This window comes from Micropterus salmoides, unplaced genomic scaffold (genome assembly GCF_014851395.1).
Source record: "Micropterus salmoides isolate LMB-PRFRI ecotype aquatic unplaced genomic scaffold, ASM1485139v1 Ms_hic_scaffold_2, whole genome shotgun sequence".
In the NCBI taxonomy this organism is placed as follows: Eukaryota; Metazoa; Chordata; class Actinopteri; order Centrarchiformes; family Centrarchidae; genus Micropterus; species Micropterus salmoides.
This window is the reverse complement of record NW_024041150.1, coordinates 40,437,756-40,454,647: the sequence shown is the minus strand read 5'-3', so window position 1 is coordinate 40,454,647 and position 16,892 is coordinate 40,437,756. Positions and strand designations below refer to the sequence as shown.

Genomic DNA, 16,892 nt, shown 5'->3' with positions numbered 1-16,892 from the left:
CTGTCAGGTTTGTATTCATCTCAGAAAGTGGCAGGCTAGCAGGCTAGGCTACGTTTTTGAATGTAAAAGGAACATGAACAGAGAAATAGAAAGAAGTCACTTTGACACAGTGAAACCACACGAAATTATACAGCAATAAAAACACCTCAAGACCTGAATTGAAAGCAGACTAAATAGGTCACTGAAAGGAGATAAAGTTAAACAACTTTAAAGCTTGATTCTGTGTTTGCCTCCTGTGTTTTATCACCAAACAAACATGTTTGTTTCTCTGGTCTCTGTCCAGAGCTGCCCAGTGGACCACACAGCTACAGACTGGAGGAGCTGGCCTACACAAGGAGCGGAGACAAAGGAGACTCGGCTAACATTGGTGAGAAGCGCTTTTAAACTAAGTGGAAGAACGGGTAGCCGCACAAGTATAAACCTGTGAGTCTGCTGTATTAATGTCACCAAACTGATGTAACAGCAGAATGATTCAAACTGCATGAAGGCCACGTCCTCGCTGAGGATCTGCTCACGTCAGAAAGTCCTTTGTGCGTGGTGGTAGCTAGCTAGCTTGCGAGCTAAAGACACAAAGGGTAAAAACTTCCACAGGTGCGGAATTAAAAAGCAAACTAAAGGCAAGAATCAAAGAAAGATGTACACGCTGTACTAACAGCATGAGATCTCTGTGAGTTCAAGGTTCATTTATGTCTGTTATCAAGACAGGGACTTTCCTACTCCTCCTAAATGTATGCACTTATTTACTGATTACATATTAGACTTTATTTTCCCAGAGGGAAATTCTTTTTCATAGCACTGTACATCACCAATTAGCATACAACATTTCATACCTCACATATCATTCCCAACAAATACACTGTAAGAACAAACCGGACTGTTGAAAAGAAGGCTCCTGGTTTCCTCTTCGAGATGCCTTGTTCAGGGCTGCTATGGCTGTTAGGCAGACATATTATCTTGAGGTGCGGTGTTGGTTAATCATGTCAGTTTGACCCGGTTTGTAACAGAAAGCGTGCTGCAGAAACAGGTGGAGCAGTAGAGCAAGATGGGTTGAACAGTACTCTGGTAGAAGGAGTAGAAGTAGTTGAAGGGCAACATGGAGTCCTTTGAGTGAGTCTTTGCTGGCTCCTTCTCTGAAAGTATCTTTTATTGAAACGTTGCTTCAGTTTAAAATTAATGGGAGCTAGTCCTGTGTGCAGATTTAGTTTGATTCAAACTAAAATCAAAGCATTTTTAAAGCATTAGCTCGGCATTTTGGGGCGTACACTTGTTCTCTTTCTTGCAGTGTTATCTGAGAAAGTTGATTGGTTAAAGATGAAGCTACCACCAGCCGCCACTTAGCTTAACTTAGCATAAACACTGTAAATGTGGGGGAAAAACAAAAGCTTTTTTATCCGGGCTTGAAACATTATTTACCTGGAGTCTCCCATGTTTGCCTTGCAACTGGTCTGGGCCAAAAAATAGTCCACCACATAATCCCCCCATAAAACATTAAATTGACGATTTTACTTTTAGTTTTTTTGCAAGCTTTTGAGGATACTAGTAGGACTATCTTGTTACCTTTGGACAGATCCAGGCTAGCTGTTTCCCACAGTTTCCGGTCTTGATGCTAAGCTAAGCTAACTGGCTGTTGTCTGTAGCTTTAAAATCCACACATTGACGGAGAGGTAAGAAATCTTGTCATCTAACTATGTGAAGTGGTAGTTTATTTGTAGTAAATTAAACGTGGATGACTGGGTCGTATTCATGAGCAACGACTGAAACATGACTGATCGACAAACAGCCTCAAACTGCATCAACAAGAAGTCGAAAGAGATTTTTTCTTTCTGTCTTATTCTTTTAGGAGTGATAGCTCGTCATCCCCTCTTCTTCCCCTACCTGAAAAAACACCTGACTTCTTCTGTGGTGGAGGAATACTTCTCGCACCTCATCCAGCCAGGGGTGAACAACGCTGTCACACGGTGAGCAAAGAAGTACTGTGTTATGGGCAATTTATACTTCTGCATGACCCTACGCAGGAGTATAAGTGGGCCTTAAGTGTTTGCTGAGAGAAAGAAAGTGAGCGTAGGTGAGAGAGGAAGAAGTTAGAAACAAGGATGTACAAGTGTTCACATAAGGTGTTGAAATCTGATTGGGAATTCACTTATTGCCCAAAAGCCACCTGGGTCTGAAGATGTGTGACATGTTTTCACTGTGATTGGGACTAAACTTAAACCAAGACTCATAAGCAGACAGGGATGAGGAGGACGTTTTATCTTTTGTAGTAAACAGCATGTCTCCGATGTTTCAGTTGAATACTTTGGTTTATGACCAAATTCTACGGTGGCCCTGAGAGCTCAACACGCAGCGACTTCAGAAAAACCCAAGCAAATAGAAAAAAACATCTTCATCAAATACACAAATCACAACCAAATACACAAACCTGCAAGTAGCAAAGAAGGCAATGGAAACTGTTTCCAGGGGACATTAAAAAGTGCTGCACACGGCTGTGGCGCACTTGTCGGGAGCCATGGGCTGTTTCTCAATCTGCGTTCTTGTCTGTACTTCAAAAGTCTGCATCTCGCCAAGTGAAATACCCGGCTGCATCGGTGGTGACTTGTGTGGACTTCTGATAGCCAGCTATCCCATAATGCATTTCGCCACCAACAAGCGGAAATGTCGGAGGAGAAAACTCACAACTGTAACTTAATAATAATACTGCTGTTCTTGTGTCACATATAGTAGTTTTAAGAGTTTTTTTATGCGGGAATATAGTTGTTTAAACTCGAAATATGTGGTTGATTTCTCAAGACAGAGCTGATTTAAAAATTTGCTACGACGTTTTTGGAGATGTGAAGTCCCGCCCGCTAACGGGTCCGGCCGTCATCAAGTCCGCTGCTGTTCCAATTGCTGAATGACTGACTGCTTGCTCCCGTTCCCGAGCCGAACTTGCCAAGTCCGAGCTTTTAAAGTACAGAAGTCTGAACTTGGTGAACTCAGTATTGAGATATTTATTGGTTTTGGTACTGTTTTTTTTTAAGGGACGCCAAGTGTATCCCAGCAGTGCCCGGCGTGTTTATCGGCGTGTGTCTTTAGTGTCCCTTGGAAACATTGTTGTCTATGCTACTCAAATTCAATGCATTTCAATTTTATTTATATAGTGCCAATTCACATCATCTCATTATCTCTTTGTGCTTTTCATATCGAGCAGCTCTTGACTGTACTCTTTGTGATAATACTTGCATTGTTTTTTCTAATTGCTGCGCATGTGTTGTCAAGTTGGTGGAGGTCTTTCAAGTGTGTTGAGCTCTCAGGGCCACCGTCATATGACTGAGTGACATTCCCATCAGCCTCAGCTTAATGCATGTGTATAGGTCCTGTTTGTGCATGTGATTGTGTTTTGTTTCCATTCCTGGAATCCCAGCTATTTAACCTCTGTGGGGTTGTTAACAAGTCGTTTGGTTCATTAGTGCCCCTGACTGTTGGAACAACAGTCGTTGGGGTCACGTAAGGGCCAAGTCTGAACGACCGTCGCTGGCATCGTTTGCAAAGTTGACGTCTTCTTCTGTACTTTGTTTACTGCTAATTACCGAATGTGAGCATGCTAATAAGAAGGTGATCATGGTAATGGTAGTGACCTGTTAGCATATCTGTAGATTCCTAATCTTATTGTAGGTCAAAACAAAACAATCAAGTAGCTCACCAAGAATAATCTTTCTAATGCATACAGCAGGGGTCGTCACCTGGCAGCTCGTTAATGCTTATCTTTCGTCCCCCCGAATGGACCCTGATGAAACTACAGAATCATTTATGTATTTGCAGTATTGTGTTCTCAGATTTGTGCCATGTGCAGCTTAAAATCAGATCACAGAAAAGGAACATTATTGCCTGACTTCTGTGAGCGGCGCAATTGTTTTTGTCTTTTAAAATTAACAGAACAATCTAACATGTGTAGCATGGCCAAATTGACAAAAGATTTAACATTTGTAGTTGTTTGCAATCTAAGCAGCACTGGCTTTAAGGTGTATTATACATCCAAAGAAAAACCAGACCGGGCGTCTAACAATTTATCAAAAAAAAGTTTTATGGTAAAATCGGGCTTAAAATCGTGTAGTGTGAACTAGGCTCCAGTGAACGGCCTCCTTGACGGAGGTCTGAGAGAATTTTCCAGTTAAGTATCTAGTTATCATAATGGATTTTGTAAGGAGTCTGTTCACACTGATATATATAGGCTAATAAAAATAACACTAACTTTGTTAAAGTTAAAAGTATGAAACAATAATGGGCCTAAATAAATGTCTGCTTTGAAGAATTCTGGCCCTTAGACAAATGTAGCTGAGGACCTCCAGTGACAAATAATTCTTAACAAATAAAAGCATCACACCCCGTCTACGGGTTCAGAAATAGTTTAATCATTAAAAATCGATGAAAATATATTAAAGTGTTGTAGCCCAACAGGTTTACACTCAATTCATTAGGAATATACAGTAGCTTACTTTAAAATACGAACTGCTGATGATAATTGATTACCGTGACTTGTGTGTTTGTTTTTTTTTGACTTGGTGTGAAAACAACTTTAGTCAGGTGTGTGTGTGTTTCTAAAAGGGAGGATGTGGTTGTGTTCACACTGCACTTCTGTTTTAGATAGTGAGGAACAGGCACTTCAACTCCTCCACCCAACATTCACAGGTTTCAACACACACACACACACACACACACACACACACACACACACACACACACAGAGGATGCAGCAGCAGCAATTCACACCGGTGGTTGGTGTAATCGCTGTGAGACATTGGCCTTCAGGAACCCGACAAACGAGCAGGAACACATCGAATAACAACTTGTACAATCTGCGGGTGAACAAATATTAGCCACAGCTGAGCCAGAGAGGCATTTACACACACACTCACTCACCGCTATTACAATATTCAAACTGTTAGAAAACCACATGAACCTCCTACGTGTTGGTTTTCTTCTTCTTCTTCTCTCTGTTTTTATCTGTTCAGCACGTTTGTCACGTCACACTGTCAGCTCAGTTTTGATTAAATGTTTTTAATTCCAAGGTCACAAAATTCACAATAAAATTCATTACATTGACATGCTAGTCTTTTACCTTTCTACGCTGCAACTCATCATTTTATACCATACATTAACACATCACAGCTGATTTTATCATCTTAGTGGTTGTATTGTGTTTGACATCACAGTTTTTCTCCATTTATATCCCATTTAGACTTGTGTTTTGCCCAGCCGGCTCAGCTGTTAACGCCCACTCTGGCTGAGAGAAAAGGAGCAAAGAACACATTTTTTCATTTTAATATTATTAAATGAAGAGCTGCGTTTAAAGCTGGGGGTGGAAATTGTCTTTATATCCCGACAGCAATCAATAAATTAAATGCTCATTCGTTTCGAATAAAACGATTGGCTGGCCTGCCTGCACGCACTCTGCCGGTGCACTTATAGCCTATGAACATGTGTTTTCAGGGAGTGGCTTTGGAATGACGCCTGAAGGGACGGGGTGGCATTTTTAGAATTGGATATTTTCAAAATCTAGCTGTCTCTTGTTAGTTTCTCCAACGTTACCCATCCCAGCTTAAAGTGAAAATCTAGAGCCAGTAATCAATTAGCCTAGCTAACATAAAGACTGTAAAACAGAAGGAAACCACTGCCCGGCTCTGCTCAAAGTAAAAAAACAACAACAGCAAAATAAAACACAGGTCAACACCTGTAAAAGTCACAAATCAACATGTTGTTTATTGTGGATATTTCTTCTTAACCAGCTACCTGGTGCAGTGATTCCTTGTAGTCTTTTTGTTAAGTGAAGACTTGAGTTCAAAAAGAATAAGCAGTTTAAAAACTTTAAAAGCTTTCTATAGACAAAAAAAAATTAAAAAACATAATATGACAATAACTATTCGTTAGAGATGGTATGCGTTGCTGGGCTGTTGCCTTTTGTTTGCATGACATTTCACAGCTGTTTGTTATATTGTATCCACCAGCATCATGCTGGCTCCATTTTCAAACCACACAAAAACCACACTGACAAAGATTTAACAGAGTGGTGAAGACACTGAAGGGCGTCTGCAACTCAAACCATCATACTGTCGTCTGTAAGAAAACCACAACTGACTGAGAGAAACCAGGAACACAACTTCCACTGAAACAAGACACAACGCTATAAACATTACTGACTGTCATAACCCTCCTCCAGGGTAATCACGCTGTGATGACACAGCAGTGACGACGCAACAGAAACGGAGGATTTCAACTTGATGTTCAGTTTGTCTCCAAACAAAGTATTGATTTGTTTAACTCCTCACATACAAAGATGAGCTTTCTGTCAGATCAGAGACTTTGAGGCAGAAGGTAAACATGGGAGCTGGACAAAGCTGGACTTGTTCACACTCTGGCATTCTCACCTTAAGGCCAAATGTGAACGGGAAAGAGGTCTGCAATAACATTTACTGTCAACTTGCAATGCTACCCTTTCATCTCTTCCCAGGAAACTAAACAGATGTTCACATCGGCCCTCAGGTGAGGATGCCAACGGTGGTTGTTCAGACCTCGGGTGTCAACAACAACCATACAGAACTGCCAGGAGCACTAGCTAATCCTGCGGTATTGGTCATCTTGCCAATGACCAGTTGCCCTTTTTCAACCTGCTTTGGATAACTATGACCCGAGAAGCTTTACAGATACAATAAAAAAAAAAATTCAATACACTATACACAGCCTTACTGGTATGAGCAGTAGCATATGGTGGCTAATGTTAGCTAACTTAAAGGTCCAGTGTGTAATATTTAGGAGGATCTATTGACAGAAATGCAATATAGTGTACATAACTATGTTTTCAGTGCTGTGTAAAGACCTTACAGAACCGTTATGTTTTTAATACCTCAGAATGAGCCACTTCTATCTACATACTTACGTGGACGCCGCCATGTTGCGCCGCCATGTTTCTACAAAGCCAGCAAGCAAAAGTACTTCTTAAACGACGCATCAATGAATCATTGAAATAATCTATCGAAGCTTCAAAAACTAAAATCATCGTTATATGCCGCCCTACATAAGACATATAAATATATATATGCAGTTCTATCCTGAGCTAGCTAGATAACAGTGAAGTTAGCCGCAACATAAGTTACATGCAGCGTGCAGAATCGAAACAAAACGCATTCAGTCAACTTATGCGTTTCATTTACATTTATTTATTTAGCTGATGCTTTTATCAAAGCAGCTTACAATTGCTATATATGTCAGAGGTCGCACGCCTCTGGAGCAACTAGGGGTCTAAGTGTCGTGCTCAGGGACACATTGGTGGAAGTGTCACAGTGGGGAATTGAACCCGTGTCTCTCACACCAAAAGCATGTGCCTAATCCACTGCCCCATCACCACTCCAGCATCAGCTGGGGTGGTGATGGTAATTCGCCAAAGTCATTTTTTACTGTCAATTGGCTCGTGGCGGGTGATCATTTTAAACCCTGGTCGCAGGTACAACAAGACGTGAGCACAGCATCTTCTTATACTCTGTAATTACCACTTGTGGTCGCTGTTGCGGTCACTTTCAGATGCCAAAGCTGCATAAACTACCAGGGAATTCAAGTAGCTCCGCAGTGAACCAGTTGAGTGGCTGTAGGTGTTAATCGGCAGGTATGATGGAAGACATGGGGAAATGGTTGAATACAGCTGGCGGACATGTTTGAGCGATGACTCGGCGCGCGGCGTGTTAGCGATTAGCGTAATGAAGAGGTGGAGGCTGTAAAGCTCGTTGACCTGCATCTCCTCTCACACCCTGAACCCCCTCCCTGCTGCCACAGACGCTTCATTAGTGCACCTCAACCGCTCGTTAAACCTTCAGGAGGCCCAGAGACACACATTTAACTGCTCTCTCACACACGCATGCACACACGATCCCCTCCCCCCTCTGTGAAACTGCAAACACGTATGTGCACAAACACACTCATGCTGCCTCAGTGTGGTTAACTACACACACTGACGCACACTTCTTGTAAATCTCACAGAAAAGCTAAAAACACACACACTGAACTCACAAACCACGTGGATCCAGACAACCAACTCATTCAAACGTCAAAAACATCGTGTGCAAGAAACCCCTGCTGTGCTGGCAGGCTGTGTGTGTGTTTTTTACAGTGAAGCACATTTACAAAGTATGAAAGTTTGCATTGCCGTGGTTACAAGGGTGTGGTTGTGTTTTTGTTTTTGTTTGGTTTGTAGATACACTCTGCCGGGGATCCACGGCTTCAACTTTGTCCTGCAGAGTTCGCTGGGAGGGGGAGGGGTGGCGTCTCTACGCAGCGACCCCCAGGTAACAACACACACACACACACACACACACACACACACACACACACACACACACACACACACACACACACACACACACACACACACTACTGACTTTCTCCTCTTTCTTAACTCTGGAGCTTCATTCTTTCATCTGCTTCTTCCTCTTTCTGATGTGTCCAGTAACTCTGTTTTGCAGCGAGCAGCTCAGCGTGGGGAAGTTGAATCTTTGCAGATATCCTGTGATGCATGGGAAAACATTCACTGTTCCCAGTTCAGATACAGTGCAAATATCACTCTTGCCATTATATATTTACTGTTTAAAGTACACACTGTGCTTTAAATGAGACCTATTATGCTTTTCCATATTTTATGACTTATCTACAATGTTGGATGTTCATGTTAAACATGGCCAAAGCTTCAAATAATGAGGTTAAAGTATTTAAAAGAAATCACTGTGAGCAAAAACCTCAGACGGCTCTGTTCTACGACATCCTGAGCTAGATAAATGGTCATTTGCTCCCACAGCAACGGCACAGCAACGCTCAGTCTGCCTGTTCTGCTCAGCAGCAACAACAGCCTGGTAACATGCTTCAGGTCTTGGCCAATCAGAAGACAGTCGTCTTTGAGAGGGGGGGCTTAAAGAGACAGGAGCATCTACAGCTCGTTTCAGACAGAGGCTGAAATGAAGGCCTTCATAAAGAGTCAGTTTAACACAGAAAATTATTCTGTGTTGAACTTTGAATTATGCAAAGCTGCCACACAAAGCTGCCACACAGGAGTGACAGAACTACAAGATAGGACTGGGAAAGAAGTATAACAGGTCTCCTTTAACATGTACATATTGTCCACCTACAAATCCTGCATGTTGGATATTCTGTATTTAGACATGTACACCTGCTGTACATAACCACCTACTTAATGTTTATAAAGTACATCCCTAATTCATATAAAGTTGGCACATTGTATAAAACGTAAATACAAACCAAATACAATGATTTGCAAATCCTTTTCAACCTATACTCAACTGAATACACCACAAAGACAAGATATTGAATGTTCAGACGGATAAACTTTATTGTGTTTTGCAAATGTTCACTCACTTTGAATGTGATGCCTGCAAAATGTTCCAAAAAAGCTGGGACAGGGGCATGTTTACCGCTGTGTTACATCACTTTTCCTTTTAACAACACTTAATAAGCATTTGGGAACTGAGGTCACTAATTGTTCAAGCTTTGTAGGTGGAATTCTTTCCCATTCTTGCTTGATGTACAACTTTAGTTGCTCAACAGTCCGGGGTCTCCGTTGTCTTATTTTGCGCTTCATAATGCTCCACACAATTTCAGTGGGAGACAGGTCTGGACTGCAGGGAGGCCGGTTTAGTACCCGCGCCCTTTTACTACAAAGCCAAGCTGTTGTAACACGTGCAGAATGTGGCTTGCATTGTCTTGACGTTGCTTGGATGGCAGCATATGTTGCTCCAAAACCTGTATGTACCTTTCAACATTAATGGTGCCATGGGCACTAACACACCCCCATACCATCACAGATGCTGGCTTTTGAACTTTGTGCTGTTAACAATCCAGATGGTCCTTTTCCTCTTTGGCCCGGAGGACACAACTTCCATAATATCCAAAAACAATTTGAATTGTGGACCTGTCAGACCACAGCACACTTTTCCACTTTGCGTCAGCAAAAAACAATAAAGTTTATCAGTTTGAACATTAAATATCTTGTCTTTATAGTGTATTAAATTGAATATAGGTTGAAAAGGATTTGCAAATGAATGTATTTTGTTTGTATTTACGTTTTACACAACGTCCCAACTTATTTGGAATTGGGGTTGTAATATGTTACATTTCCCGTTGTTTACAATGTACAGAACACTCAACTAGTATAAAAACATTGCATGTTGTTGGTCGTTGTTGCTTTCTCTCTCTCTCTATGTATGTACATAATAATTCTGTTTTTTGTTTTACCTATGTTTGTTCAGCTTTGTGTGTTGAGAGCAACGAAAACCTGATGAAGCTGATTCTGATGTTGCGCGGTTAAGACTTTGTAAAGCATGTATTCCCAACAAAACATAAAACTCAGCCTGGAAAGAACTGGTTTGTTCCTCTTCTTCATGGTGGCAACATCAGAAACCAGTTCCTTTTGGTCCTCTTTAGCACTCCTTCACCCTCCTCCTCCTTTCCTCTCCTCTCCATCCCTTGTTCAGACGCTCCGGTGAAGTTTTTTACCACCTCACTGGAATCCACAGCAAAGCATCAAAGAAACACACACATACTGCTCCTGCACACTCACAATGTGCTAACACAAACACCTCACACAGTCGGGCCCTGACTCATAAAGCTCAAACGCACACAATGTGTAAATTCAAACATGTTAAGGTGGAAACACATATGTTGTTCTCCTTGTAAGGATGACCACAGCCTTTATGCTTGCGTTGTTTTATTTTCCTCTCTGTTCTCAGGGTAAAGCCTACGGTCAGATGCTGCTGGATTTGAAGCTGAGAGGACTGCCTGACGTCAAGTCACTGGTGGACTGAGAGAGAGAGAGAGAGTGGCTGGGTGAGAGACACTGAGAGAAAGGAGGAGTTAATGAGGGAGAGAGCTGTGGGAAAGGCAGACATAAAAAACCCTTTACAAGAAGAAATGAGACTGAAAGCAAAGAAAACTCCCCGGTGAGACTTTTCCCTCCATAGAAACCCAGATGGATCATATCAAAAAAAAGATTTGTTTAGTCCTCAACCCAAACAAGGGAAAACCTGATGAAAACAAGAAAATTTAATTTATATTTGGTGCACTGAGTGAAGTCCATAATCACACATCAGCTTCAAGGGGCTTTATAATCTGTGAGATGTAACAGAGTCGCAGGATTTTATCCACACTGATAAACAAAAGAGAGCATTCAGGAAACTGTCAAATAAAACAGTTTCACCTGAAGGAACCTCAACATACGATAGCATACGTCCATGAGTGGCCAAAATGGCCTCTGTAGGGTGGCTGTGGTCAGCCTTAGAGAGGCTGAGGAGCTCTGACATTCGCAGGGAGCGCGGAGTAAAGCTGCTGCCGCTGCTTTGCATCGAAAGGAGCCAGCTGAGGTGGTTTGGGCATCTGATGAGGATGCCTCCTGGGCGCCTTCCTTTGGAGGTTTTCAGGGCATGTGTCCAACTGGGAGGAGACCCCGGGTTAGACCCAGAGCTCACTGAAGGGATTACATATCCCATGTGGCCTGGGAAGGCCTTGGGATGCCCCCGGAGGAGTCGGAAAGCGTTGTTGGGGAGAGGGATGTCAGGAGTACCCTACTTAGCCTGCTGCCACCGTGACCTGACCGCGGATAAGCGGAAGATAATTTATCTCCCATGTTCAAACGTTCCCCTCCTCAGTGTTAAGTTTGGGTCTTTATAGGCCGTTCCATTTTGGGTTCGGTTCCAGTTTCCACCTGGATTAATTAAACTCAGAATCTAACAAATCTCATATCAAACCTTTAATCTCGTCCCTCTTTTTTATTAGGGAAGATCAATGCACAAAAAAAATGTGCCAGCTTCTTGTTTTAGGTGGTATTGACCGTCGCTTTTGCTGGTTAAAATAACAAACCAGCTGCTGTAAAACGTGTGTAATTGTAAAGGTTAAAATTAAACTTGTGGCAAAGATTGTGAGGGAAAGGCATATCAGCCCGTAACACCCCTCCACAATCGTGTGTGTTTTTGTAGTTCAGTAACAGAGAATTTAGCTGCTTCACGTACATTTCACATACAATCTCTCAGGTAAACATTTATGTTTATCACATCAATATCGTGTCAAGTTCTTCACCCGGATCTCAAGTACTTGGAGAAAGTAGCTGTCAATATGTTACTGAAGGCTAACGGAGGGATACTCATTATTTAGATGGTGTCTGAAGCACATTCTTCCCACCAGAGCACTTTAAAGCGGCTTGTTGAAACAGCAAAAGAGCATAAGGAACATCTTCAAAGGCTAATTCTAGTTAATTACAACTTATATTGTTTGTAGGTACGGTAATGTCATGCTGAGTTTCATATCAGAGATCTGATGACATCGCTGAAATCGTCTGACGGGGGAAGAAACACAAGCAGTCAAATGATTAGTTAGAAACAAACCAACAGTTCATACAAATTTATTCAGAAGTGAAAATAAAGGTGATCAGTAAAATGATCACCCACACTATCTGTTGTAAACATCCATCGCAGTATATAGACGCACTTCCTGCTTTCACATTGACCTGTCATACTTACCGTGGTTGTGCGTGCAGTTTTCCTATAATTATACTTTATTAGTGACATTTCAGGTGAGCCCACTTTCAGTTTGACTGCCAAATAAACGTCGTTATTACTGACAGAACTAAGAACATGAGCGCTGAAGTTATAATAAACCAGACTTATCCTTTAAATGCAAAATCAAGACAGTTTTATGTAAGAACCCCCGAGGATAATGTTCTTCAGTAACATGAAATGATTTGAAGCTCATGGACTAAATCACTGGAACAATCATTTAACAGGAGCATTATTGTACCTTCTATGAGTTAATATGAACGGAGACGGTTAGTCATGCAAACTCAGACCAGGTTTGGTCATGGAGAACATTCTTAGGGGGTCAATGTTCTAGTCACAACCTGGACTCCAGCTTCGTACCAGCTTTTGGGGAGCTGCCCCTAACCTCTGACTTCCTCAAAAGAAGAAGAGAGTAGTGGTTTTGCTTTCTCTCAGAGGGTAAACAAAAAAAGGTATAGACCACGGCTGCGAGACGCTCCAGTCAGACATTAGAGGAGACACAAGCTCGCAGGCCTCAGGTCGGGGGCGACGGCTGGTTTCCCCCGGCTCGTTCACCTCGACACGACCTGCCTCCCGTGTTCGCCGCCCATAAGGAATGTGTGTCTCCTTCCACCAAACCGGCTCTCTGGCTTCCAATCTGTTTCTCCATAATTGCAAACAGACTGAAGCTGCAGTCACTCCACAGCTTCCTCCGTGCCTGAAAATTCATCTCACCCACCTCCTGTGAATCACATCCCCCTTTCTCAGATCTTTCCCTCATGCCGCTGCAGTTTTCTCTAATCAGGGAAGAAGAAAAAAATACCATCTGACTCTTTTCCTCTTTGGATTTCCAACTCTCTGCTGGCTCTTTGGATTTCTGCTCAGCCTTTCCTCAAATGGGTGAAACCAAACCCAGAGAAAAGCCACATCAGAGAGTCTGCTTAGAACAGTAACTAAACAATGGTCTTCTAAACAGACGTTTAAAGACTTTTACACACAGTCAAACCATTATAAATGACAACATATAAATCCTTTCAGACATGAACTGAAAGCAGAGTTGCAAGAGTATAAATCAGACCAATTAAAGGGGAAAAGAAAAGAAGTGCTCAGTGTAGAGTGAGGTGTTAAAATATAAATTCCCGCTCATTTCCTGTTTTCGTTTTCCCAAATTGTAAAAAGACCCATGCTGTGATTTCACCACTTTATATGAAATGTGAAAATGCGGTCACATTTTAATGATGCAGATGCGGTTTGAGAGCAAAAGATCTGTCCCGCACATTCCCAGAAATCCAACCTCGTGATTTCCAGCAAATATTTTCAACACTGTGCGTGAGTTATTTGGAGAAACACTTCATCCAATTCTTCATTCAACCCCAAAATAACAGACTGTTTAATGTTTACCCAAAAGCAATGAGCCGTGAGTGCGTAGAAAATCAAATGTTGCCCATTTTTTGAGCATCTTTTAGTAATTAGGGTGCTGTCTTTTGTCTATGATGAATAAATATCAGACCTTGCTTCAGGCAATATCTGGGTCTAAACATAAGTTTTCAGAATTAGCACATATTGTTATTGAGCCTCGCTCTGGCACATCCGACCTCTGGGAAATCCTCATCATCATCAAACAATGCTCAATTTATTTTTCTTTAAAGTAGCAGAAGAGGCCAGTGTAACATACCGACCTTCATAAGGACATTAATCTGAGACGCTGAGTTATAAGAAATATATTATAGTCTTTTCATATATAAGGTGCTTTTATCATCTGCTATCGGTATGACTTTTTGTCCACTTTTGACAATGATCAAGTTTCTTTAAATTAGAACTAAAATGGACTAGGTTGATTGGTGACTCTAAATTGTCCGTAGGTGTGAGTGTGAGCGTGAGTGGTTGTTCGTCTTTGTGTGGCCCTGTGATGGACTGGCGACCTGTCCAGGGTGTACCCCGCCTTGTGCCCGATGTCAGCTGGGATAGGCTCCAGCCCCCCCGCGACCCTGTACACAGGATAAGCGGTTGACGATGGGAAATAAGTGCAAATACATACGCCAGTAGTTATATTATCTCGCAGTTTACAATGAATAGGAAAATGAGTAATTCAATTAGATAACCTGAATATTAAGTTACCATCATCTCCCCCCAAAAGTGTCCCAGCATTGAACCTTTTACGACACCAGTGTGGCTTTTATTATTCTGAAAACAATAGAAACATGAAGGCACCAAATTTAAAGTTAAAGCAGTTCAGGTTCAGTCTCTCAGTCAAACTCTGCCAGATCAGTCAAGGAAAGAGCTTGTATTCCTTTCTTATTTTAAGAGACTGAAGAGCATGAATGTCCGTCACAACTTTTATAGTAAAAATTATTTTGAGTTGGACGTAAAGCAGCTCAAGTTTTTTGACTACCTTTGGTCAAACTCTGAAATATTAATCTGAGTTGCTTTCATTATTTTGAGACACTGATGACCACAAATGTCTGCCCCAAAACTCAGTTTAATCCATCCAGTGCTATTTAACTTTTTCAGGTCCAAGCATTGAGCCTTGTGGAACACCAGAGAAAATGTTTCCTTTTAACACTTAAATCTACTAATGGAGACAACAGCAAGCTTCAAATTGTGTAAGTTGGGAGAAAATCTGTTATTGTTATTGAACTCTATAGCAGCGTTTTTAGACATGCCACTCTTTAATTAAATGTGAGGTCAGTTGCACTTGTCTGCCTCTTGTATGTAAAAGTGACTATTCACATAAGTCATAACAGCAGTCTTACTAGGTTGAACCTAGTAACATTTCACTTTCAACAGAACTCAAGTCTGAATTGTATGGCATCAGGTTAACGTGAAGGCAACAGCACCAGGTTACATACACAGAGAGAAAGATCACTGTGCAGGTATCATCGCCTGTGCTCAAAGAAAATCAGTTTAATAAGCTATGACACACTAAAGAGCAGCTGATTTGTTCAGGAGATTCTTATCATGTCAGATCAGTCTGCTCTGTAATAATCAAACCTTCCTCATAGTTTCAACTTATGTCCAAATGGCCAGCTGCAGTAAAGATATTAACTAAAAATAAGTTCTTGCAGATGTCTCTCTCGAAAACCATCAGCTCACGCTGGTCATTACTTAAAGCTTCAACTGCAAAATAAGTTATTAATATCAGTGAGCCATTTTTCCTTAAATAATTAAACTTTTCAACTCACAGCTGTTTTCCAGCATCAACACCACTTCCTCTCTAAGCACTAGCTGCCAAATATATCAAGTGAGCATTGTGGGGTTATTTGTTAAGGAACATTTGAGTAAAGGTCTCCTGTCATGAAAGACAAAAAGCCATCACTTCAACAGTTAAATGAAGCCAACAATGTTGCGTTTCCCGTGTCTGGAAAGAGCTCATGATGGCAACTAATAGCTGCAGTGCCTTGCTCATCGGCATCTTATTGAACTTTGCTTATTTGTTATTGAACCGCTGACCCTTTCTATTGCGTCTCTTTTTGCGACCGAACCGCCAATGCATTATTCAAAATGTCCGAACTGCATCGGAAACGACACAGTGTCACGGTGTCGGATTTTCAGGTGACGTTTTTTTGCAGGACGGTCCTCATTGTGGAGCCACAGGTGCTTTTTGTATCACTGTGTTTTTATTGAAAGGGAGCATCACTTCAAATTGAACACTTCTTTACAAGTTATTTCTCTTCGTCCATTTCAATTCTAACTTTACACTTGAAACTCAACTGTACTAAGCTCAGAGATTATTTGTAATTAAAGATCTTAGATGACTCAAAATGTAAATTGTAAACTGTAGCATGTTGTAAAGAAGAATCAACAATCACTTTGCCTTCTTTTCTAATTCTTTATAAATATATATTATATTTGATTTATTATTGATTGCTTTCTGCACTCAAGAAAATCATTAAATGCATTTAAAGAGTGAGTTGTTTTCTGTATGATCTTGTAGATACTAAACTGAAGAGATTAAAAATATTTTCTTGAACAAAACGTCTGTTTAAAGTTAATGTTGTTGATTCTGTGTTTTCATGTTTTTACATCCTGGTAGGAGACACTAGCCAATGGGGACTCGTGTCCTGACAGGTAGACATGCTTTTTGAGGGTTAAGACGTGGTTTTAGGACTCAGGTTACAACTGATCCTACGCTAAGCCACGCGCCGCATAGTTACTGTTGCTAAGTCCGACAAACTGTCGGAGTTTTATCACGGTGCTGCCACTGTCTATTACTGCACTCCCTGGAGAAATATTGTCTAATTGTTTGAAAAAAAACGATCTCAGAAAGAAGCAGACCGTTTTGCAGTTGTATTATACATCTGAAGTTTATTTTTTTCAGTTTTGGTTTCAGTATTT

At 41.3% G+C, this 16,892-nt stretch overlaps 1 protein-coding gene across 1 annotated transcript in view; it reads left to right on the top strand.

Moving 5' to 3' along the window:
- The window catches only part of lratb.1 (lecithin retinol acyltransferase b, tandem duplicate 1), a 37,712-nt gene extending 21,180 nt beyond the window's left edge, over window positions 1-16,532 (top strand). Inside the window, exons 17-20 of the mRNA XM_038730748.1 lie at window positions 284-367; window positions 1,841-1,958; window positions 8,219-8,309; window positions 10,761-16,532. Coding sequence (XP_038586676.1) covers window positions 284-367; window positions 1,841-1,958; window positions 8,219-8,309; window positions 10,761-10,835 — 368 coding nt within the window. The 3' untranslated portion in view covers window positions 10,836-16,532. The remainder of the gene's footprint in view (window positions 1-283; window positions 368-1,840; window positions 1,959-8,218; window positions 8,310-10,760) is intronic.
- Window positions 16,533-16,892: the final 360 nt, after the last annotated feature.